Source organism: Lathamus discolor, chromosome 2 (genome assembly GCF_037157495.1).
Source record: "Lathamus discolor isolate bLatDis1 chromosome 2, bLatDis1.hap1, whole genome shotgun sequence".
Classification (NCBI taxonomy): domain Eukaryota; kingdom Metazoa; phylum Chordata; class Aves; order Psittaciformes; family Psittacidae; genus Lathamus; species Lathamus discolor.
In genome coordinates this window covers 43,287,441-43,314,061 of record NC_088885.1, presented here as the reverse complement: position 1 = coordinate 43,314,061, position 26,621 = coordinate 43,287,441, and the positions used below count along the sequence as shown (strand labels likewise).

At 36.5% G+C, this 26,621-nt stretch overlaps 1 protein-coding gene across 3 annotated transcripts in view; it reads left to right on the top strand.

Annotated features, from left to right (window-relative positions):
- MPP7 (MAGUK p55 scaffold protein 7) overlaps window positions 1-26,621 on the top strand; it is a 156,229-nt gene that overhangs the window by 117,080 nt on the left and 12,528 nt on the right. For all 3 annotated transcript variants that reach the window (XM_065666648.1, XM_065666649.1, XM_065666647.1), the window contains exons 7-12: window positions 11-92; window positions 998-1,083; window positions 2,921-2,995; window positions 3,611-3,807; window positions 4,334-4,398; window positions 22,735-22,905. In XM_065666648.1, coding sequence (XP_065522720.1) covers window positions 11-92; window positions 998-1,083; window positions 2,921-2,995; window positions 3,611-3,807; window positions 4,334-4,398; window positions 22,735-22,905 — 676 coding nt within the window. The remainder of the gene's footprint in view (window positions 1-10; window positions 93-997; window positions 1,084-2,920; window positions 2,996-3,610; window positions 3,808-4,333; window positions 4,399-22,734; window positions 22,906-26,621) is intronic.

Here is a 26,621-nt window from a genome sequence, read left to right as displayed (position 1 = left end):
TTTACCCAAGGGAGCTACTATTAAAAGGGATGAACAGACTGGTGCAATTGTGGTGGCCAGGATAATGCGTGGGGGAGCTGCAGACAGAAGTGGTAAGGTGTTGCTGCTTGGCACTAGCCATTCAAGTTCTAGAACCTGAACAAGATGAGCTAAAATGGCATATGTTATAGAAATTAAATAGTATCACAAATGAAAATACCTGGGGTCTGGACAGTTTTCCAAAGCAATATTTGAATACTGGTGAAAGTATTCTAAATTTTTTCCCCAATTCAGTTGCAACAAGTTATCTTTCAGTTAGCAGGTACAGGGGTATTTTTTAAATGTTTCATGGTTTGTTTCCACTTGAACACATCCACTTAGAAATTATGGTATATGCCAAGATTACAGCTTGCTGGTGGATGAACTCGGGATGGTTGCATTGTTTTTGATTTGGACATCCATTTGGAGTTTTAGCTGCAAAAACATCCTTGACTGCCATTGTTTAGTTTGGGGTGCTCAAAGTCTGCAAGAACTCAAGCAGATAGTCCTGGATTATACTGTAAAGTGCTTCTTTTCACTGAAGAGACTCTAGGACAGCTGTGTTTCACACTTAGATGGGGTAATGGAGTAAGTCTAGATGTATATATTGCTAAATTAGCAAGCGTTTGTGCCACAAATTAGCAGTCACAGCCTCAGTGATCCTTGTGGTACTTGCAGCTGTGTAGCAATGAGAAAGTAGTATGAGTAGGAAAAGAATTGGCACAGACATTTTTCAAACATCTGCATAGAAGCTTGGAAAAGTCATAGAGAACTAATTTCAAGAGGAAGGAAGGGAGGTGAGTAAACCAACCATCTCAAACCGGTGAGGACAGTAGCTGTTGTTGTATTCACCAGACATTCCTGCTTTTAAATTAGAGCTTAAAGCAGATGAACAAGGGAGAAAAAAAGCTGGATGTTAATGGCATTTTTTGTATAAATACATAGCTACACTTTACCAGCTCCTCTTTGTCTTCTGTAGGTCTTATTCATGTTGGTGATGAATTGAGGGAAGTCAATGGGATTCCTGTGGATGACAAAAAACCTGAAGAAATAATACACATTTTGGTAAATACCAGAAGTTTTAAAATTAAGATAGGGGAGTGAAGAATAAGTAATTACATTTATGGTTTCTGGTGTATTTCTTAGAAAAAAAGTATATTCTACAATAATGCCTTTTCTTTCAGTGCCATCATTTACAAACCTCTATTTCATTTCTCTTAAAGAATTGTTTTCTGTGCATTACATATATATATGCCATTACAGATTACTTGTAAAGAGTTAATGATGATAATATGGCTATAAATGTGTTGCAGAATGTTGCAGACCTCAGTGTATAATCTACAGTTTTTAAGGCTCACCATGATCTGTTGAATTAAAACTATTTTAAATTTATTCGTTAGTAAAGTGTTAACTCCATGTGAAAATTAATTCATAATACATGTACTTAATAGACTGTATAACTGGTATATTAAGATTATGTTTTACATAGATTTGCAGTATGTAGCCATATATATGATTATGTTTGCACTCCTCTGAACTACACAGCCTCTAAAGCCAACCTAATTACTCAGTTATGGAGGACTATTGCAAATTAAGTAATTTAGACTTTTTCAGAAATATTTAATTATTTTACTAAGAAACCAATGAGGGTCATGACAGCTCTTTATATTCATGGTGGAGGAATTTCTAGATACATAAATGCCTTGCTGTCCTGCTGAATTGAGTGGCTCTCTCACAGTTTTGGTTCATTAACCAAGATGATTAATTTCAAGTTTTAGTCTGCTGATATTCATACTTGCTTTATGGTTTTGTATTCCCTATAGAAACATATTTCCCTCCAAAAATTAATATTGAAAAATCTCTAGAAATACAATAGCACTAGGAAAAGGTGTGAACAATTTCCCCATTTACCTCCTTGAGGTACAATATAAACATCAAACGCTAGTTAGAGCTTGTTTCAAAAGTAACAGAATTATTGATTCCAGTCCTACGGCTGGTGAAATAAGAACTTGGCTGCTGCTTGTCAAACAGTGAGCTCTTGGATCGCAGACATGCCGGCAGAAGTATGTCTCGCTTGGTAGTGGACGGGCCTGTTTCCATTTTGCTTAAATCGTTGGCTGTCTGTTGCACTCTGCTAGTTTTATGAAACTTGTCGGCTGCATGCAATAGTAGCAGAGGCTCCAGCTGATTAGCACTTCCTTCAATAGCAAAATGTCACTGAGGCAGTGGGAATATATTGTGGTTAATAAATAAAATGCAGCCAGACACATTTTAAGTGGGATATAGGGAAAGATGAATGGATGAGGTGGTTGATGATGGCTAACTTGTTTTAAGATTTATAGTGGAGGGTTTTTTTTCCATTTAGTACACGTAATCTATTCAAATATGTTTTTCTTTTCTGTTTCTTAAAGTTGCCAAAAGAATAAATCCCCCCCAATAGTTCTGTATGATAAATATGGCACAAGCCTGTTTGACTGTTTCTCTGTTTCTTTTTTTTTTTTTTTCTTTTTTTTAAAAATGAAATGTTAGTTGGATTTTTCCAGGGATGTCCAAACTGTGCCAGGAGTCCAGCAGTTCCTTTTAAAATGCATATATTTTAGCTGTAGCATTTGCTCCTGCTTTCAGTGCAGAAGTGGGACTTCTGAAACATGCAGGTTTTAACAGTCCATCTCTGCCCATCAGTGAAGTAAATAAAATGGAGCATTTCAAGAGAACATTTTAATCTTTGCAGTGCAATATTTGGTATGGTGAAGCTGTCAGACTCCACAGATCTTGCTTGGGAGAGGATCAGGTCATTGTATTTGAGTATTTTTAAGTTAATTTGCATTTATTTTCCTTTTTAAGAGTTCTTTGAAATGTACAGCTTTATTCTCAGTGTATTTTCTTTTCAAACATTCACCAGGCTCAGTCTCAAGGAGCAATTACATTTAAAATCATACCTAGTGTGAAGGAAGAAGTGCCAGTGAAGGAAGGCAAGGTAGGCGAGACTATTTCAGAAACTATTGCAGTAACTGTTCTGCTGAGGATATATATTGTTTGCTTGGATGCCAGAACCAAGAATGTGATTTATTCCTCCAGATTTTCCTAATTCCTTTAATTTTCCTAATGTGACAATGTGTAGCACACTGTACACTTCAGTATTCATGTGCTGGATTTACAAGTGGGTGTAACATGGTTCTTAAGCCTTAACTCTACAGCTGTAAAGTCGACATAAGTAATCTTATGTTGTCTTAGAGGACCAGGCTTGCTTCCAAGTACTCCTTTTCATCCATCATAAACTTGGTAGAAGACACTTGATAACACCTTGGTTCAAAAGTATCTTCTCTTCTGTTCCCCATATGGGCACACAACTCACCTTTATAGATCTGTTTGCCTCAGATCATAGAGGCTTTACTACATTGGGGTTGTGGTTGCAGAAGCAATGAATTTAAAATTTGCATATGAACTTCTATGTTTGATGTCCATCAGGATGTTTCACAGCAGTTAATGTTTATTGCTTTACATTATTAAATTCAGTGGGTTTGAACAGCATAAGTAAAATTGGATTGCATTTAATATTTTGATTCTAAAGATAAAACACTGTTTGTTTCAGATGTTTATTAGAGCTCTATTTGACTACGATCCTAATGAGGATAAAGCAATTCCTTGTAAAGAAGCTGGACTCGCTTTCAGAAAAGGAGATATCCTTCAGATCATGAGCCAGGATGATGCAACCTGGTGGCAGGCCAAACATGAAGGCGATGCCAATCCCAGAGCAGGCTTGATCCCTTCAAAGCATTTCCAGGAGAGGTGAGCTACTGACAAGCATAGTTTCATTATTTTTTTGTAGTAAGAGAAGACACTTCTTTGCTGAGTTGTTAAGTTAGCATAGTTGTCATATCTAATGCTCATAGATTACACGGTATGATCAACCTGCGTTTGCAACAAGACAGCTGAACTTGGAAACCTGTTGCTGAAATGCTTTGGATTTCCTTATTTGTCTGGCTAGAATTAATAATGACAAAACCTGATAGGATAATGCTTATCCAGATTGAGAGAAAAAACATGTGGAAAATAGCACATCAGTATCTGTATTCACACTGATGCACTATGCAGGAATAGGAACTGAAGCAGGTTTTGGAAAGCTTACAGAAATTTGAGGCTGAGGATTAATTTTTTTTAGATTGTCAATAGATTGCATTGTTTTAAGTTAATTTCTTATAAAATCTCCTGGATATTTCACAATAGTCTCATGATGCTAAGTGTTTATTAATCCCAAACTTGCTGTAAAAACTGAGGAGTTTGTGTCTTTCCCCTATTACCTCCGATTTCATAGGAGATTTGCAGTAAGAAGACCAGAAGTGCAGATTCAGCCACTGAAAATTTCCAACAGAAAGTCATGTAAGTCTGTTAACCTGGAATAGAAATCCTACTCCAGATCTCTAACCTTATAAAGTAGAAGTTTGTTTCAACCCTCTGACTACAGTATGCACTTCTCCTGGGCACAATAGCTTCTTGAGTATATTGTATCGGTAGGAAAATAAAAGAGCTGAAATTAAAAGCAGCTAACAATTTATCTCAACCCTCCAACTTAGTTTTAGAACCACCGAACTCAATTAGTGTTTTGATATACAATATTTCAAAGGTTGAAGAGTGTTCTTTCCCTGTTGGAATAGTATAGAATTTGCTCAACAGGTTTTATAATTTGGATTGCATCAATCCAGTGAAATTTATATTGAGAGTGAGATAAAAGTTTGGATAGTCTCCCCTTCTCTCCCCTGTATATTTGGTGATTTTTTGCATCCTATGAAGTAGCACAGATTTTTAAAAGTCAGGACATTCTGTTCTTTGACAGGCTTTCACAGAAGCAGTTTTTATTGGTTTTTAAACAAATTCATTCTTAAGTCTCTGCTTTTAAATACTATAGTTGCACAATGGAAGAAAAATAAGCTCTAAGAAAGCGCAATACATCGAAACAAATATTTTCTTTCCACTGGAATTTACATCAACATCTGTTTTAAGTATCATTGCATATTTTACTTGACCTGTTATTTCTTTCAGTTGTACAGACTCACAACAAAGTGAGTACAATGTAAGAAACTATCACGCTTCAGTATGTTCTAAATCTTAAATACAAACATGTTTGTGAGTTCAACTAGAAATATTCAGAAAGTGATCTAAAATTTCCAGCCATTTTTCTTTCCTTAACATTAAAACAAAAAGTATGGATACTATGGCAAACAGTGGATGCTGGCACACTAAGTGCAAAACTAAATGCTTTTAACTTTAGAACTTCTCACCAATGTTTCTACTGCAAATTCCCTAACTCCTTGCTATGGCTTTTGTGTTCTGAAGTTCTTCAGTTACTGTTAGTTTTCTAATAATTTGCATTTTCTATCTTTCATGCCATTTCACTATTTGATTGTGTGCCCTAATGCTATTGTTAACTCCAAAGCCCTTGATAAGCTTTGTAATTACAGTAACGGACTATGTGATTGCACTATAGCTTTTTCTAATTTACATAGGTCTTAGAATCAAAGAGGAGCTTCTACAGCTTGTAGTAAATCTGTTGTTTTTCTAGGTTCTAGGTCAAGTTGCTCTGCCCCAGTTTTGGAAAAGTGTCTGATCCCAGGGTATAGCTATTTCTCTCTGTCCACTGTTCTTGAATCTGGATAATACCCTCAACAAGAGCCTTCAATTAAGGTGGCACTGATGCTTTTGAAGAGGTAAATCAGCTGCTGCAGCAACACTGCATGATTCCTTTTCTAATAGATTGCATCTTTTTAGTGACCTTCAAGTGAAAGGTTTTACAAGATGCATCTCACCCTTCCAAATAGACAGCCTGGACTTGATTGGGAATTGCCAAAATTGCAATCCAAAGAAGACCCACAGTATGTCTGCTATTGTTGTCTCTGCTGTTTCCACTAACTTTGCCTTAATTGGCTTAAACAAGGGAGAAGAGTTCCTCTCTTCCTCCACTTTCCTTTAAAACATGACAGGTCAGGCAGCAGGCCTATTACCCTTCTCTTTCAGACTTTGTTTAAACAAAGCAAGGTCCAGCTAAATATCATCTAGAAGGCAGTGGTGCCTTTTGATGGAGGAAAGACTGCAGACTAATGGAGGCTTGTAATTTTTTCTCTTCAACATTTCTTAGGATAATCTGCTGCTATATTTGCCAGATTTCCATGGGAAGAGGGGAAGTGCTGCTCTGAGTAGAGGTCCATCCCATTTTTCAAAGACAAAGTATGTTTTTAGTGCTGGGAGGGAATTCAGATCCTTCATGGAGCAGGCATTTTAAGGACCGGAATTCAGGTATAGAGAAACTGCTGTGACTAGGATGGTGCTCGAGTTGCTCTCAGGAAAACCTTCCACTTGCTTGGCTTTTCCAGAAGATTCTATGCAAGCTGGGAAACTCCACACTCTTGTGATCTTTCTCAGGTTAGGCAGCCTTTTCATGTTACCAAGCATGTCAGGAAAGCTGTGGAATGGAAGGCCCTGTCTGTATTTGTTCACAGCAATCACCTTGCCAGAGCTGGAGGATGCTGGAAAACCTTGTATTGCTCAGCTGAGCAAAACGCATACTGCCAGCATCGGAAGCATGTAAGGAAGGTGACAGAGAACAGAAATTTGAAAAGAAATTCTGGATCTGATTTTTTTTTTTTTTTTTTTTTAGCCCTTTTCTGTATTGTGGGGTATGGCCCACTTATTATTGTCCTCTAAAATTTTATTTAACAAGTTGCCATGTAAGGAGGTGGGAAATTGGTAATGTTTTATTTCATCTGATTTTTTTTTTTTAATCCTGTATACTGGCCTTCAGCTTGGTATAGGATTCTCCAATGTTTAGAAGGGTAATTGTGGGGGGAAACTGATGTTCTGCAGATCTTTACGAACTACCTGTATATTGAGAGGTAGCTTGCTATCACAGTTGATCCCATCCAATCTTATCACCTGAATTTCCTCAGCAGTTTGGAGGGAAAGGGCAATTTGCCAGCTGATATAGCTTCCCAAAGATGAAAACCTGTTGACTTTAAGCAGAGCTGCTAATAAAAGTCCCTTTCCTGACAGGACTGAGTTGCACTAGGAAGCTTTCTTGCAACATGGTAAGTAGCACTGGGTGTCAGTCTGCTCTGCTCAGTTGACTCATTTCACAGATCCCACGTTTTGTAATGAGGAAGAAACCTGGGTACATGCCTTTGTTTTTAATAGGGAGAATCAAGGAGAAATATTCTATTTTCTTAGATACGCAGAAAATCTGAGTCAGCTCTGGTTTCTTAAGTGTGCTTTCAGGGTGGTAGTGTCATTCTACTTGAAAGTTAATCTAAAAATCAGTTAAAATCATATAATGTATGAGAAGTATTCTGCAAGTTCTTGTTTTTCCTCTCTTCTCAAGCCAGTTCTGGAACTGGGAAGGACTGTTGTATTCATCTAGAAAAGAGCTCTCTGAAATATAGTCAATAACTGCATTATAGAAACATTATAATCTATCTATGATTTGCTTTGATAATTGTGTTTCAAAACCTACATGGAGCTAGATTGGATTACTTTTGGGAAGCTATTTCCTATTTTGAATTTTTTAGTCTTTTCAGCATAGCAATGCATGTTATTTAAAGCTATTAATCTGTACACATACTTCTGTATCATACATTTGGAAGTAAAGTGGGTTTTTTTTGGTGGTGCTTGTATGCGCACACGTATCAAGGAGAGTGGAGGTTACTTTCCACAGAACTTTTTCAGCAAGAATTATTTGCGTTGAAAAAAAAAAAACCCAACAAAAAACAAATGAGAAACCTAAACCAGTCAGTTTATAATAGAAATGCCAATTCTTAGTTTCACTTTAATAGCCAAGTCAACTGTTTCATTATGTCTCTGTGGGAAGTACAAGTAAATAGCTTAGCTTTGTGTAAGGTACACGTGCACACCTCTCCCTGCAGTTAGCCATTTTCTTGAAAGGCAAAATAGAATCATTCTCACATTGCATCAGTCAAAGTGAAAAACCTTTAATATGTTATGTGTATACTGGAGGGGGAGGCAAACCAGTGTACACTCCTTCCTGAAAGGTAAGTGAAAACACACATTTTCATTTGCAAATGGAGAAGGCACGTAGTTGGTATCTGGGAGTAAGGTCGAAGGAAATTGGTAGTATAGGTGTAGCCTGTGCTGACAAGAGATGGTTTTACATTGAGAGGAAGACACAGAAAAAGTAGGAATAAAAAAAGGGAAAAGCAGGGAAGTGAAATTTTGTGTTGAGGATGAAGAAAAGAAGAAAGTATTGCAACAAGGGCAGTGGAAGAGCCGATGGACAAAAGCTGTCCATCAGCCCCATTAGGCAAAATCCCACAAAGAAATTACTAGATTAATGCAATTAACAGTAACAAACTAGCATTACTATAGTTTAGTTGTTTCTTGATTCATTTTAAATCAAACGCTAATGTATTTGCTTTCACATTCACCATTTCAAAAATTTAACAAGATTACTAATAGGAACTCTGATTTCTTTTTGTTTGCTCTTATTGGCAGAAAACCTCGATAAATTCAACATTAATATATGATAAGTTTTGAAAGCATGAGATAAGTGGCAGTTAGATGTGCTGACCTACTGGTAAGATTGATAGGCTCTGGGTTAGCGCAGAGCTGATGGAGGGATAACAAACCTCTCAAACATTTTCAATATTTTTCTCAGTAACTAATAGAACTTTTCAGCAAATAGCAGCATTCTGTGTTAATACTGTGGGAAATTATAATGGGGGAAAATGCTAAGAAAAAGCAGCATAGAGAAGAAAATAGGAAAATGGAATAAAAGTAAAGGAACAGAGATGCATGAGAATCTGTGAGTCGACTAACCCTCTGTGTGCTGGGGTGGTGAACGTGCAGTATACCTGCACCTGGAGTGAGAGGGAGCTCTGTGGGATGCAGAGGGAGGTACAGTACAGGTGTATCTGGCTGCATGCAATAGGCTTTTGTATGTCTGAGCATGTGCGCCACTGCTGAATGCCAGCTCTGCAGAAACTTGCTCACTTGGTGTTCTTTAATAATACTTAACAGCATTCCTGGCTTTAGGTCACTTTAGCTTGGGCACAACTCTGTAGCCAGAGTTGGCTCTGTGAGTTCTCCTGTCACTGCACCCTGGCTAACTACGAGTGACATGACTCTCGGTACGGGGAAGAATTAATTTGTTCAATAGCTCCCAGTCTGTTAACTTGAATACAAAGACTGTAATAGTCATTGCCAACAAACATGATCATTCTTGCATTTGTAGCTGACTTTAATTTGTAAATAAAACAGTGATCACCTGTTTTTTTGAGGGAAAAAGAAATATATTTCTTTGAATACTAATCAAATGACTTACTGCTCTGCAGATGTTATAAACTACAATAATCAGCCAAGACATTATATTCCTTCAGCATAATTTTGCTTTCACAGTGGTTACTGTGTTTATTCTTATGTTATATATGCGTTGTCTCTGGTATGAAAATTACTGGTAACTTTATATTTTATACTAGTGTAGTCTGTAACTTCTGTTAACTTGTGCAGTGCATGCATATGTGTATATCCATACCCAGTGTGTATAGTTATATATAAATATGTATATGTATGGAGCATATATGACAGAGCTGTTCAGAAATGTCTTTTCCATGAAAATACATTTGTTCTGTATATTTAATGCTAAATGTAAATACTTACTGTGGCAAAGCCATCATCATACAGTTTTTCTAGGGCTTAAAAGCCATTTTACTTTCAGTTCTGATTTGCCATATGTGATTGGCATTGCATGAGCAAGAGGAAATATTTAACTGCAGCCAAATGGTGTTCATTCGAACAAGATGTAACCCAGTTTATCCATAGACGAGTGTCTTGTGAATTGAAGATCGTGTTCTGCCAACAAAAGAATTTAAACAGGCTAAAAGGATGAATGCTTTGTACCACTTGTATTTGAAGACCAAACATTTAGAATAAATGTATAGGACACTTTTCCTTGTTAGACTTGCTGCACAATCTTAACTTTGCCTTTCTTCTCAGTATTTTTCTGTGTTCATATTTGAAACTTGATTGCCCATCTGCAGGTAGTTATGAGTAAAACCAAAAAGTAAACCAGACCTATAGAGTAAAATTAGCACATTAACATCTTTGTTCAGAAGTCTTCTGTCCTTACAAATATTAACTTCCTGCTACCACAGAGAAATTAAGGAAACCTGAAGCTGGATGACATGTGAGTCAAGGTCACGAGACAGAAGTGGAAGCGGATCTCGTAAACTCTTGCTCTTTCCTTCACCACAAGACTATCTTCATCTTCCAAGTTATCTTGGTAGCGATACTGTTATCTGATGAGAAGAGGATTAAATTAGATCACCTTAAATTTCCTATAGCATGAACGTGTATCGTTCAATGTACAAAAATCTATAGGATAAAACCCTGCAAAACAGTATAAATGTCGATTGCTGTATGGGGCTGTTCACCACTGAAGTATCAGGAGTGTTGAATATATCCACTGTAATGCAGATCATTGTATGTCATGATTTCTTGCTTACTAGAGCAAAATAGAATTTAAGGGATAATGTAACTTGCTTGTGATAAGAAGCTAGAACAGAGCTGCTGGATCTAATTTTAGACTGAGAAACATTTAAGTATGATTCCTTGATGGAAATTTTGTTGAAAAAAGCCAGCAAAAGCTAAACATTTTAATCCGGTGTTGGACTGTTCCAAAGAGTTGAAGAAGTTCCTGTAGTGGCACTAGATTTGAGCTTCTTAACTAATATAATTTAGGTGAGGCCCCCAAAACCAAATCTTAATATATTTCAGTTAAAATGCATACAGAAATACAGTATATGTGATACTGTTTTGTGTTGTTGTAGTTTAGCATATTTGTTATGCTGAAGTCTTTCTAAAATGAATAAAAACACCTACTTCCTAACCTTCCTTTACGCTTGTGTTTCCTATTTCTTTTTTTCCCCACTTACTTCTTGGTTCTGCATTGTTTTTCTTTCATAAACCTGTACCATGCCTATTTTCTTTGTAACTTCCTCTCCCTTCTTGCAACACTACATTTAATTGATGGTATTTCTTCTTTTCTCAGTGTTTTTTTTTGCTCTTTGTTGCCTTATGTTGGTTTTGGGTATTTTTGTTTTCCCATCAAATTTCCTTTTCTTTAGTCTCTGTCCTCTTTTAGTCTCTTATTTGTTTCTTCCAGATAAACAACTCTGTTTCCTTTCTCACCCCAATTTAGTGAAACTGTGTTGGCCTGAGATCTATCCCAATTTTCCTTGTCTCTAAATTTTGGAATTCAAGCATCTAGTATCTAGGTGTATCTGCTGCATATGTACAACTACTTCAAACACATAGACCTGTATCAGTTAGTGGTGAGTCACAGTACAAAATTTCCTGGCAAATAACCTGTGGCTTTACCAGTGACGGACGTGGTAAAATTCCTGGTAAAATTCAAATTGGGAGCTACATGTTGACGACTTTCATAGTTGCATTAAGTTATGAAGACCCACTAATTTCTCACTTTTCATTATAGACCACTACCTTCATCCTTAGGAGTAGCCCAAGAGAAGGAAGGTTTTTAACAAAATACAGAAAGTTCAGAACTCCTTCACTTTATCTGTGTTAAACCTCAGCTTTTAGAAATTTTGGCTTGTGCTCGCTCTCTGGAATCAGCTTACTTACTTGGAATTCTGACATCTTTGATTTGTGGAGAAGACCATTCCTTTTCCTAGCACAGGTAGCCTAGGAGCCTGGCTTCCCCTCAGATGTTCTCAGTCCTCCTGCTGTAGCTTCACCATCTCCCATGCTTGTGAGTCTTCTCTGGAAGTCTGCAGTGGTCAGGGTAGAGTTAGTCTCTAGCTGTGTGTACACACAGACCTCTTTTTCTCCTGGTACCTTTTGTCCTGTCCAGTTTGTTTGTACACACAGACCTCTTTTTCTCCTGGTCCTTTCATGTTTATAAATGAGGACTTGTCTTGTTTCCAATGATAAAATACAAACAAAATACTTTAAAATGCATAGTCACTAGATAAGTCAAAGGACTTTGTTGAATTCAAGATATTTTGATGTGAATTGAGCATTAGTGACTTGTTTTGGGGAGGCACATTGCAGCTTATTGATAGTGATAGAAGTGAAAATATAGAATAACTTGTCATACATATCAGGAAATGTAAGAGGTCTCTCAGCACAGAGAAGGAGAAAGAAATAGTACCTGGAAGCCAGCCTGCCATCCCAGGTCCAGCTTGAGGGCATCTGCCATTTCAAAAACTGGAAGCTTTTAAGGTCAGGAGAAGAAAAGGGATCCAACACTTTCAGTCTCAACTCACAAAACTGTTGGCACTTTTGAGGCACCAGATGTGTTCAACCAAGCAGTGCTCACCTTAAAGGACTTTCCAGCTTACTAAAACCATGTGGTCACCTTGTGTGTAGACATAAACTTTAAATAAGATTCAGAGCTGTCTTCCAAATTAATATTTTAAAGCATAAGTCCTCAAGAAAAAGATATCAAGAAATGATTCTGTATTTCTGACTCTGGCAGAAAAGACTTCTGTATCCGCTACGTGTCATGAACTGCGAAAAGCTCTTCCATGTAGTGAGATAGGCAGGAGAGTTTTGACCTAGCCTTTGTTTGATACATCAGTTACACATGAAAGGTTGTAAAATATCTCTTGAATTATTTCTTCACATTCCAAGGAAAGACATGCATTACGAAAGCTCCTTGAAATATTTAGATTTTAGGTATATTTATTCAGATTCAAAAGGAAATTTGAATGAGATATAGATTGTAAAAATCCCTATATAAATCTTGACCTTAGTATGTATCTTTGGGCTTTTAAAGAAAAGCAAGATAAATATAATGAATTTTTGATCACAAAGATGATTGTAAAAATGTTTGTTTTCCAGTATCAAGGAGGCAGAAATTTCTTGGCAAATTTCTAGGTAAACAGAAAATTTGGAGTAGATCTATTAGATTAGGAAAGTGCAAGAGAAAAACCTGACAAGAACTATAGAGGTTTGAAAAAATACAAAAAACCCTCTCCAAAACCCAGCTTCAAGGGCAGTAGAAGCTGTTACTGTAAGTGCAGAAAAATACTGAGATTGTGTTCACAGTAGAAATTCTAGGTTAAGACTGATTAAATGGAATTAACAAACTTTGCATTAATTCCAGAGAGTTCTTCCATGACGACTGAGTAAGGTCATTGCTATTAAATAAATAGTGGGAGAATCTCATAGGAAATTAAAAATGCACATAACATTTCAATGTCTTTTTAGGTCTATTCTAACTCAGTGTAGTTAAGCATGTAAGTTAAACTCGGTGCTGGTATGTTGGTATGTGCCTCAATGTAATAGGTGCTATCAAGAGGATTTTAGAGTAGCTTACATAGCTACATTTTTTCCTATTTATGGAGCATTAAACAATATTACTTTGTTTTTTTGGCTGTTCTAAGATGAGGAAGCGGTTGAGTGTGGTAGGTGCATTTTTCTTTTTCAATTTAACTTTTCTTTCTTAAGTTATGTTTTCACTCCATTTAATGATTTCCTTTCCTATTTTTCCTTTGTGCTTCTCAGAGGAAATTGAAGGTACATGTACAAAAGTTTCCCTGCATAGCCCAATAATTTTATTTAGAGAACATGTGTTTAGAATTAAATTGCATATAGTCCAATGTTTCTAAGAGATGTTATAATGCTTTTATATTGCCACCAAATACATTGAATCATCTTTTGAAGCAGATAAAAATACCGGAATATTCCTAGTTGCTTCATGTAAAAATCAGTAATTGGAACTATTGTTTTAAACTGCTTTCTCTCTTTTGAACTTCTGGAAGATATGTATAGGAAAGTAGTATCATAAAATAATATTAGCAAGACTTGGGTGGGCTGGGATGGAAAGAGAAGGTTCCAACTTAATTACACAGCCACAAGAGGTCTTGCATTTCTAATTACTACTGAAGAATATACTTCTCTGAGATGGTAGAAAGTTCATCGAGGTAGTATCATCTTTACTGTTTTCCCTCTGAGTGTAGCCGGTTACTGTTATGCTTGCAGCATATGTTAAAGTAATAGCAGCTGATCTCTTGTATTTTTTATTTTTTTTTTTAAGAACGTAAGAGGCCTTTGTTTATAAAGGCATTAGAAATTGTAGCTCATATTTTTGATCAGAAGGCCTCTGGCATGTAAAAATATACACTATAGTTATTTTATATCAAATGAGAGGATGTGTTTTTGATCAAAACCCTTTCTGTCTAATCCAGTGAGCCAAAACTTAAAGCTAAAGTCTGATAATGTATAATTTACAAAAAAGCTTGATTTACATCAAATATGTTTTGCTTTCTTTTAAGTGGCATCATACCTTCTATTAACTGATAAAGTGTGAATAATACAGTGCTAGAATTCGTTTTAGAATGTTTGCTGTCATCACAGTCTTTGCTTGAAAAGGTAAAAAGATCAGTGTGCATGCTGCAAAATTCCAGAATATCTCCAGCTAAAATATAAAACAATAAACATTGTTTTATGTTTTTAAGAAAATGGCTTATTGAAGGCGTTTAATGCTATGCTTTGTACAGTTGTCATTTTGTAAGTAATTTCTTCTGTATTTTTTGCTGGGCTTCTAACTATTCTGCTTTATTTCTTGGCTCTTATTCTGTATGCTTTTACCCTTCGTCCAGAAGATGCTGAATGTGCGGGTCACAACAGTGGATCCTATCTAGGTGAGCAATTGGTTACAAAAGACAATTTCTTCCTTTCTTTCAGCTTCTTTTCCCTGGAACTACTACTTTTCTTTTGTGGGTAATCTGCATACAAATGTCCTTACTCTGCATGAGAAAAGCATGAATATTAAGTTTTCAAAAATGGCTCATTGGATTTGACATAAAGGTTTTATGTATTGTATGCCTTTATCTGGTTATACATAAGCTGCTAAAATACTGGTTTGATTTTTAAATCAAAATAAAAATATATAAATTTGGGAAAAATATTGACTTTTCAAGTACATTTAAGTTAGCAATGTGTTTAATGAAACAAAAAGGTTATTGTGTTGTGAAACATTTGAGTAAGTCTTTAAAAGATGCACTTTCCAGGTTTTATCCAAGCTTTGCGTACACTTTCTTTCTTTATACATATCTAACAATATTGGGAGAATTCAGTGAGAGTACAGAGCAAATTTGCAGGCACCAGTTCTTTTTCCACATTAGAAAATAAAGCAGGTTATAACAACTCAATAGCTTAAATTTAGCTTTAAAGCTAGTTTGAGTTCAATGTATCATTGCGGGGAATGGGGAAGAGGAGGGGAAAGAGTCCTTTGGCTTGAGCCTTAAGATTCCAAATTTCAAACAAAAGCAACATTTTAAAAAGGTGAATGTTCCATGATATGTTTCAGCTTTTTAATTTGTGCCATTTTAAAAGCTATGTAAACTTATTTTAGTTGAAACTGTCCAGAATTCCTGCCAGCTGAAGGCTGGCTGGAGCAAATTTTGTGGCAACCAGCCCTTTTCCCAAGGCTTTCATCCTCCTACTACAAGAGGAATGGGAAGAAACTTGTCAAAGTGCTTTAGTACATCCAAGCCAGTGTGCTCACTGAAACAGCCGAGACCAGTACGGTAAATTAGAGATGGTTTTCTTGTTGCAGTATACTGTTTTTAAATGCGGTATAGCAACTACATCAGGAACACACAAACTGTACAAACTGAAAGAACTTCGACCTCTTTCCAAAATCTTATTGTGGAATAATTTAATCACATTGTTTGTGGAACTAGTGGCCATCTGATCATGCTGAAAATAAACTTCTTACCTTTGTTAGTTAACCAACTAAATTAATGTTCAGTTGTGAGTGTACTGAGAAACTGGAGTATGCTTGGAAAATGATGCTTTGGATGTGACTCCTTATCAAATCATCTCCTTGAAACAGAAGAGACACTCCCCTTCCCCATCTTTTCTTGCTGTCTGCAGATACAGAGTGGATGAATTTTTAAAGGGAGACTAACATGGTTTTGCCATAAAGGTAGCAAAGCAGAATCATAGAATCACAGAATGGTTTGGGTTGGAAGAGAATTTAAAGATCACCTAGCTCCAACCCCCTGCCATGGAGAGGGATACCTTCCACTAGACTAGGTTGCTCAAAGCTCCATCCGACCTGGCCTTGAACACTTCATTTGAACCCACTTTTTCTTGGTGCTTTAGCCTTTCAGTGAAACATTTTGTTGTACAGTTACCAATAAGGCTCAGTCGTCCTGGAAGGAGATGTCTTGAGGAAGAAGCAGCTGTTGTCCCATATGCAACAGTCCTGACCCCCCAAAAAATCAGGATGGGGTGTAGTTTACTTTGGCGACTTTACAAAATTTGGTGGAGAACTAATGTGCAGTTCAGACCATGGTTTATCTCCTGAGAGCTTCCAATCGGGTGCTGCCATTGGTCCAGAGATGGTACCTTCGGCCTTCTCATGCTGGGTCTGTGCTGTTGCAAGCAAGGTGTTGGAGAGGAGAGACAGCAGACAGAACAACAGGAAGAAAAAGACTTGTCTCAAGGTTAGGACCGGTTTTGGGGTAAGGACACAAGTATATTGTATATTCACCTTCTTTTGCATATGGTAACAGGACACAGTGATTTGTAATTCAGACTCTTATGCACTACTTGTTTCACAGACCATTAGGAGCCCAATCCTATTAGACATATTTAGGATTGCTTTTCTCCTAAATTATTTTGCAGTTGTATTTTCTAAAGGAACAAACTGCTATGGAATAACTTCCTGTGCTAGACAAATGCCACTGCCCAAAGTGTACTAATTTGAACAAAACTTGTTGACCAGCTGTGGGGAGGACACAAAGCTCTTACCTATGTGCTATACAAGGCATAAAACTTGGGTAGTCTGTAAGGTAAAGGAGTCCTGGGCAAAGACACTTAATAAACCCTCTGTTAGGTACATGGGAGCCAATAACACTGGTACAAGTATATGTTCCTTTAGTCTCAAAGATACGCCTCTTCCCTGCTTGTTGCTTTTTGGGAGAGTAGTAAAAGGCATACGCCTTGATTTTTGAAAACCGCTTATTCTGAATGTCCACCTATGTTTTGCAGTAAAGTTTTTTGAAGTAAATTCTGAGCATCTCAATTCTTCTGAATATGTGTGTTCTTGAAAGATAGTGTAGACAGTTATGGTACCCCTTGATTACTAAGTAACTAAGAATTTCTAGGCAAGTCTCGTCATTATTATAAATTCTTGATCAAACATCACTGAAAACAAAACCTAAAACATTGTCACTGCAGGGCTTAGATCACATCAAGTTCAGAGTGTCTTAATGACACCTGAATAACTGTCTATATGTTGTAATCTGTTACAAGGGCAAGGTGGCCTGAATTAGCTTAGCTGCTGTTGAAAGAGTTAACCTCTATTACTGTCACACATAGGGACAGTTAGAATGAGGTAAGATGAAGTATGGTAAATTATTTGTATGCCTAAATTCTAGAAACAGTTTCCAACCGATTACTTCCTAAAACAAAAGGGAACTACTTGCTGCTTTTGATATAGTATGTAATCAAATCAAATGAACTACAACAATTCTAATATCAATTAATGAATTTTCAGTTCATTTTATTGCTTGTTATCGGTTGTGTATTTGTTGGCATTTCAGTGCAGTGATTCAGGATATTTTGTGAACACCTGACCCTCTCTGAAAGGATATGTACTTTGGACACACATGAAGTGGTCATGAAGAGCAACAGAAGAGGCAGCTTTCATAAAGCAGAATGTCCATACCATTTGGGGTCAGATCTTTTATGTCCAAGGTTATGCTGCTGTTAATTTGAACCCCCTCTTCTAAAGTGACTCAGATAAATGTAATGGTTTTTCACCAAATTCTAATATTTAAGTCACAGTATAGTGTTGTATGTTTCTGCAGTAATTTCCTGAGGAATTGCTGGGGAGAACATTGAGGTTTGTCTTTGCCAAGCTTGAATTCTAGTTACATTACTTGAACCTTTATGAACATACAGTAAATATAGATGAATATAATCTGTTTACTATTCTCAATTTTGTCTTAAAAATCCAGACATAATCTATATTTTTATTAACCTTGTCTAAATGTGCAAGCTGGGAATCAGTCCAGAAGCAAGCAGAAGTCTGCTCTGTGTTTGTGCAGTTCCTGTGTAACAATAGAAATACTTAGTATACAAGCCAGTATAAAAAAAATCCCAATATCTGGGGGAAGAAAAACAAAATCCAGAAATATCTAGTAAAAATGCTGTGTTCATACAAACCTAGATAATGACCATGGTACCAAAGTTACTTTTGTCAGTAATATGAATACAAAAAGTACTTGTAAATGCATTTACAATTAGCCGGCATTTGTTCACTCTAAATTATGTAAGATTAGACTGCAGTGAAGAATATACATAATTTAAACACATACTTAAGCACTTGTTTTAATGAATGGAAATGAACAAAAGCATGTGTAAGTACGTTATAGCATTCTGAAGCCTTAGTGGTGAATTTATGAAGCATAGGTGAATTTAAATTATAATGCTTCCTGTTAGTATAATTTTTCTCATTTTGCAAAATTAACTTTATACTTTCATGAATGTATTTGGATTTAAATTCACACAACATAGTTGCAATCTTTTGTTCACTTCTTTCGAATGATATGATTAAGTCTAAATTAGCACAGCTAATGTAAGTTATATCAGCACCCTTTTTTAAAGTATTTTAAGGAAGACGGTTCATGCATTGCCTGTTCCAGTCTGGACTCCTGCTGTGAGGTCCAAGTGGATTTCTCTGTGTAAATATAAAGATGGTGTTCTGAAATGATGAAATATATATTGCTAGTGGTTAAAACAATAATCACACTTTCCTGCTAGTTTTGGTTTTGGTTTTTGGGTTGGGTTTTTTTGGGGGTTTTTTATTATTATTTTTCTCAGAGATGTAAGTAGTTTCTCTTGGATTGTTGTTGGACCTTAATCTAGTTCATTAGTAGTGGCTTTTGATTTTTCATTTCATGTTGAGGTTTGGAGACATCAGTAGTTTGAGAACATTTGTTCTTCATATTTTATTCCCAGAGGCTGTTCTTATTTCACCAAATCTGTTACATTCCACTGTTAGTTTATGGGTTTGCATGTTCAGCAAGCTTCTGGTCATGCTGCTGAAGCCGGTGAGCTGGTGCAAGCTTCTCAGTGTTCAAAATTTTATGTTGCTTTAGTGACAGAATTTTCCCCTTTTATTTTATAGTCTGCGTACTTGGCAACTAAGGTTAATCTCTGCTGATATCGATATTCCACAGACAGTGTAGCCTGCAGCTCCTTTCATATTCATCAAGGTTTATATTATAAAATGTTCTGGGCAAGCAATGCTTTTTTTCCCTTTGTTCTTTATAGGAATTTACTTTTAAGCTTAATCATGTTATATGACTTTATTTTCCTATTGCATATCAGTATTGGTTTTGGTTTTCCTTAGTGACTTTCACTATGTTTTTAATAATGCTCGATAGTTAAGTATATGAAGTTTGGTTTTCATCTTTCCTAAACTGTAAAATGCCAACATTAGCAGAATATTTTTTGCTTGTACATGAATGTTTTTATTGCTTGAAAGCACAGTGTTGTTCCAGTTCAGTTTAATCCTTTTGTAGTTATGGCTGCCCAACATATAATGCAGTATTAAATGCAGAGTTCATTAGTAAATATTTATTAATGTCTTTTTATAAGATAGCTTCTGAAGGTCACAATAAATCTAAGCCACATATATGAGGACATATAATGGCAGATGTGAGAAAGAATTATGTTTCCAGGAGCATGGTAACAATATCATAAAAATGTTGGTCTCATCCTTCCTCTCTGAACTGTGTGTTTTCCTTGGTTTGAAAGCTGCATAAAGCAGGCTTTTTGGGTTTCTGTGTAGGGGCTTTGAGGAGCAGTTAAAACAACTTTCAAATTGACTATAGTCTTAAAGTGGCAAAGCAACCAGCATATCACACTTTTTTAATATTCAGTAGTTTTACAGAGCACCTTCACCAGCACACTGCAGAGAAATAGCCACAGTGGAAATCATCTTTGTTATCTCTGCCTCCCATGTTTGTTCTTTTTAATTAATATAATAGCTTTTCCATAATGTCTTAGTTGAACTTGGTTTTGAACCTTCTTAATATACAGGACATTGTTGCTATTTTCATTTACTAGTGAGTTTCAGTCACAGAAATATCAAATGTTTCAATCAAGGAAACCTAGGTTAGCAGTGGAACCATATCACCTGAGACTGATGCTTCGTATGCACCCTGTGAAAGTGACAAGGGATGAATCCTTGCAGCCTGAAGACAGCACTGAAAGATTTTCTATCTGATTTAAAAAAAAAAAAAGAAAAGGAAAAAATATCTGGGTTTTTGAGTTGGTTGGGTTGTTTTGTTTTTTTTTTTATTAACTCTTTTAAGAGAAGAAGGAATGAAAATTCTTAAACCACCACCCGGTAGTTTGGTAATGAAATCTGAATGAAGTGGATGGAGAAAAGCAGAACAAGTTGGAAGTGGGCTTACTAAAACCTAACAGCAGAGATTGAACTGATATGAAGATTTTTCCTAAAGATTCTGCAGTTTGACATTTAAGATGAGGTTAAGAAGCTGTCAATAATGGCACTCTGAGACAGCTACTTGGGCACAGAGATCTTGGAATTTGTAAGGTCCATACCAAACTGGAGTGGACACAATTGGTTTAACTTCATTTGATCACTGCTCTTACTCTTTACCTTTTCTAGAGTGACTAAACTCTTAATTCTGTAAACTGCTTAGTAGCAAATGTGAAGAATTATTCTTTCTCTTTCTTTTATTCTTTTGTTATTATTCCATAAAATGATTATACAGGAAAACAAACAAACAAACCCAACATCAGAACCATTTTCAGCTTGCTTTTAGGGCAGCTTATTTATTTTCTTTCTAAATCTGGAGCCTTTTAGATGAGGCCTCAGGAAAGCTGTAGCTCACTTCACGTCTATATTGCTAATGTTACTGTTAACCTTTCTTTGTGTAACTGTCTATACAGTTAGGTATAGTTATGTGGGAAGAAAACAACCTCTTCTCATCACTGACTTCACCCTAGGGCAGACAAGACCTCCTAGACCTTGGGTATGTAAGTGCAATAGGGCTTTTCTGACTGCAGTCACTTAAGTGTTAGCATTCTTCTTTAAATAATAAAACATTATTTGGTTTATTTCATTTTGGTTTTGTATCTTCTGTTTTGGTCCCTATTCTATCCCAGCCCATGTCCTTTTCAGTCTAGACAAAACTGTAGCTCTCCAAAATGTCGTCAGCCTTTTCTGTGGATGCTAGCTCTTCTCCTTTTTCATCAATTTTCATTTTACTTACTCATATTTTGAATACGAATAGGTTGACACCACTATTCTCAAAGACATTTTTCTTCCTTTTTTTGTGCATATGCATATGTTGTAGATTCCCATAGGTATAGGGATTCATGTCAATAAATAATTTGGTTAACATCCTCTGACACCCATGTTCTGTAATGTTTTATGCCAAGTGAAGCTCTGTGTTTGCAAAATGCTAAGTCTGTAACTAAGCCTTGTAGGATTTTTCTTCGGATCGTCTTCTGAATGCTTGCAGAACTGAGTCTTGAATTTGCCATATACTAACTTTGCAGAAAAAATTCTAATATGATTACTTCTCAAACACCTAAACATAAATGCTGTTACAGGTTTATGAAAACATGTTGCTGAAAAACCTGGGGTCACCAAAAGTTTACACGTTAGCTGTCCTACGAAATGTGCTGGGGGAAGGGGAAAAGTGTTGGGATTTTTTTGGTATTGTAGTTTGTGTTTTACTTTATTACCCCCAAATAATGACATCAGCTTTGCAATCCTTTGCAGCACTTCCTGTAGTTCCTTTGTAGAACAAAAGTGGTGCCGTCGAGATACCTGTAAATTATAATACAATGTAAAGGATTTATTTAAAAACTGTAAGGTAATAATTAACAAAGGAGTAAATTAGTTTTTGACATATACTGTAGAAGGGTGGGGGATTTTGTGCTCTTCTGTTTGAAAATACATATGATTATCTCCTTTGAGAGTGCTTAAAAGTTACGTGAAATGTCCGGTCTTCTAGATGGCCACTGTAGATGTCACACTCTTGATGCAACTGTAAATGTAAATTTAGTAGGAATATTAACTTTTAATTGCATGCTAACATATCTGAAATATGGGTACCATATTGTATAAGATGTTTCATAGCGTTTTGGAATTTAACTAACAGTGTTTGGTTTTGCTTTTAAACATCTTCAGGAAAGGCTTTGTGCAGTTCTTTATACTATCAGCATGGAGCTAAGCACAAAAAAAAGTGTTCAAAGGTTAATTCTCATTAACCCTTTCAACTACCAGGTGTGTTTCTATCGTATGTTGTACTTGATGTCTGTGTGCCATGGCGTTTTAATAGAAAAACATTAAGTGTGATATGAGTGTCCAGATTGCATGAACTTGCTTGTGTATGCATACTAATGTGTAAGATACTCAAGTTATCTAAATATGTTAACAACTTACTGTAATTATGTTTTGCAGCTTGTTGCAACTTATGATTTTATTGGTAATCTTAATATTGCAGTTCAAATAGGCATCTGATACAGTTTAAACTGCAGGAAAATATTGTTCTAATGACCTGGCTTACTAAACATATAATATGTTTTTTTATTCCATGCACCAATCCTCCAATATTTGGAAGAGACTGTTTTCAAGTGTTTCGAGAAGACTTACTTTCTTACTTTGAAAAAATCCTGTTCTTATTGCAGCTGGCTTTAGAAGAAGCTTTCGCCTTAGCAGAAAAGATAAAAAAACAAACAAATCTATGTATGAGTGCAAGAAGAGTGATCAGTATGATACAGCAGACATCCCAACATATGAAGAAGTTGCAAAATATAGACGCCAACCTAATGACAAATACAGGCTTGTAGTTTTGGTTGGTAAGTTGGTTTTCTTCATTTTTGACCTGATAAAACATAGGACTGCTGATTAACACAGTGGTTACCACAAAATTATTTAAATTCGAAGGGATCTTAAGCTCTCTCCTGCTCTAGCCTCTCATTCAGCAGGATTAACACTGAACTCAGAGTAGCTGATGACAACAACTTTGGGAACCTGTCTTCCTCCCGTGTCTTCTCTTGTCTTGCCATCTCACACCTCAGTAAAGAGGTGGCCTCCATCCTCTCAACAGGAGTCAGAAGGGTTCCCCTGAAAACTTCTCAAAGCTAGACAAGCTCAATTCCTTCAGCCTTTCCTGACAGATCATGTGCTTCAGCTACAGGCTCTCTTGGAGGCCCTCCACTGGCTTTGCTCCAGTTTATCAACATCTTTGCTGTAATGCAGGGCCGATTGTGGACAGAGTTATTCCTCTCAGGATCTAACAAGTGATGATTAAAAAGGAAGAATAATTTCCCTCTAGCTACAGGCTAGGCTCTTGCTGATACAGCTCAGTCTTCTGTTAGCCTTAGTTGCTACCAGCAATCACTGTGGACTACTCCTTAGCTCACTGCCCATCTGAACCCCCAAGTCCTTTTCATCTAGGTTGCTCCCCAGCCAGTCAGTCCACAGCATGTACTTCTGTGGGGCTTAATCTATCCCGGATGCAGGACTTTGTATTTGTCCTCATTAAATTTCGCAAAGTTCTACCAGCCCATGCCTGTAGCATATCAAGATCCCTCTGAATGGAAGCCATTGAGCAAGTCACTTGCATCACCCATTTTGGCATCTGCAAACTTGACAAGGGCCCATTCTGTGTCTTCCTCCAGGTTATTGATTAAGATACAAAACAGAGTATGTCCCAGGGCAGATACCTGATGGATTCCACTTGTAATGAGTCACCTAGTAGAGTACGGACTAATAACCCTTCCCCTTTGAACATGGTCATCCATCCAGTTTTTCTACCTGTCTAGTAGTCAACCTCTCTAGACAGGATGTCCCAGCTTGCATATAAGGATGCTTTAGGAGATCATGTTTAAAGGCTTGTTAAACCAAAGGGGGAGATATTAAAATACAGCTACTATGGTTACTAGTCTGAACCTGACAGTCAAGCTGTACTAAAACTCAAAAGAATGAGGTCAGCGTTCTGCTCTTAGAAGACCGATCAATATATTTAAAAAGAACAGAATAAATACCTGTAGTCAGCATAAATAAATAAATAAATAAATAGATAGATATATTAAATAAATAATTTTATCTATATAATTTTATATATTAAATAAATAAATAAATAAATTTATAAAGTGGAAAGTAACAAAGCCATCTGCCGTGTTAGAATACATAGACAAATGAAGAGAAAGGTGGTTGAGAGGTAAGACTTCTGTAGGCCAAGAATGGGTGCAAGCACAGCTTCAGAAGGCTCAAGATGTCATCCTTAGTCAGCTTTCTGTCACTGCCATGGCTTCCCCACAGCATTTATTATCTAATCAAAATGCATTGCTTCAGTCTCCTAAAAAAAGTGAAAGTACATTATCTTGAATCTGTCAGAGGTAACCATTAAAGTAACAATGAGAAACGTTTCATTGCTTATTGTTTTTTTTGCAGTAGCACATAGGTTGAGGCTTCATTAGTAAAGTTTCCTTCATTCTGAAAGCAGCAGAGCAGAGAAATATGACCCTCTACCAGGCACTGTTACAAATTATTGAGTAGCTGTGTTTTTATATTGCCCATATCCAAGGGAACGTTAAATTTAGTTTTTAATAAATAGTTTTGTCACTCTCTAGCACTAAAATTCAGCCACCTATTAGTGTGATCACTGTGAGATTGTGGGCTATATACAACAAGTAATAACACGGTTGAGTTGATTTTACAGTTACATCAACAGAGTGCAGTGCAAAAGTGTGATAAGTAGACATTTTATAACAAATTGCATATGTCTGATCTAAGGCATACCTAGAGATTTCATTTGATTTTTGTTGTAATAAATCAAAAGAAGAAAGTGTGCTTTTTCAGTGACAAAAGCAATTCAGAAATTTATTGCAGACTTTGGTAATTCTAATGTTTTTCTCTGGATATTAAGAGCAGCTTAAGTCTGGCCAATACCATAAAAATGTCTTGGGCAAAATGTGGAAAAACTAGCAGAGCTAAGCAATACAGGTAGAGTAGAAGTGAACACATTTAAAAAGCTTTTTTGTGTGCCAGTAGCAGCGTTCAATATAATCTGTCAAATATAATTTGGATGTTAGTACCAGGAAACAAAGGGATGGATAATTAATTCATAGCTGTAATTGGGGGCACTAAATACCTGTTCTGTTTCGCTAGGCCTAAATGTATAATTTACTGCTGGAAGGTTTTTTAGGTTTTGTTTTGCCCTTTTGTAGGAGGAAGGGGTTTGACAACTTTGAAACGGAACTTTCTTTTGGCTTCATTTTAAATCGGTCTAGTTCAATTTACAGAAAGCAAATTGCACACAGAGTAATTTTTAGCACCCTGTAGTGTGATATATACTAGTCTCAAGTTCTGCTAGATGTATTAGTTTGTCACAATTCCACCTTGTCTGCAAATGTAGGTTCATTAATAAAGTCATGCTTATCCTTGGGGCTAAAATAACAGATCATGTGAAGCAATAATGATACAGATGCTTCTGTCATGTTTTTAATTTTTATAAATGTGATAAGTCTGCTAAAACCAAAATGATCTAATATCATGTCACCAGTTATTTTTTGGTAACTTACTGTTCCCAGGCTGCAAACAAATCCTTGAAGTCTTACTTCAGAAATGTTGCCTACACCATTGTTAAGCATGATACCTGGCAGCCCTATCAGGCAAAGGCAGAATATTTTACCATGAAACCTGTTATTTAGACAATAGAATTTTCATTTACATTAATGGGGGAGAAGTCCTGCTCACAAAGGATTCTGCTTCAGTAATTGTGAGGGCCCAACTAGCACAGATTTCATTTCCAAAGAGTCAGAATGGATGTGCCACGTACTATAACTTTACGCAGTATAGTTTTAGCTATGCTGTGTAAAGTCAGAGCTACCTGAAGGATAAAGCAAGGTCAGCAGTAGCAAACCGTAGGTATCTTTTCCCCAGAATGCGTGCAGCTGTCTGCTGTCTCCGAATTAGGCTGTCAGTACTCCGTACGAAGGTGTTATCACTAAGAACAAAAAGAGTCTGGATCTGGAAAAGTTCTCTATTGTTATACTGCTTACATTAAAGAAAAAAATCTATCACTTCTGGTTTTATCATGAAGGAGCTATGGGGGGGCCAGGTCTGTCTCAGAGCAGGGGAGAATGAAACAGAAGTGGCTCCTAACTCTCCATGTTTCCTGACTTGCCTTTAACACGTGTTCAGTAGTGGCTTATAGAGACTTAATAGATATATAGCAGTAGTGCAGGAAAGTGGCCTCCCATGGCCACACTACTTCAGGTAAACTATCTGGACAATGAAGAAAGAGACCTTTAATTGCCATCTTTGTTAAACCTTCCAGGTTGAAGGCTTGTGTAGGTTTGCATGGCTCAGGAGTGAATGCATAGGATGTAACACATTGCCTAGCCTTGCACATGAGAATATGAACATAAACTCACTGATCCCGCTTCAGTGAATGGCAGATCTCAGAAGTACACTCCCAGTACTAGCTATAGTTTACTGTAACTCAAAATAATGAGGTTCTACTTTTCTCCATTGAGCTACAGTCGGACATGCATGTGCAGTGATT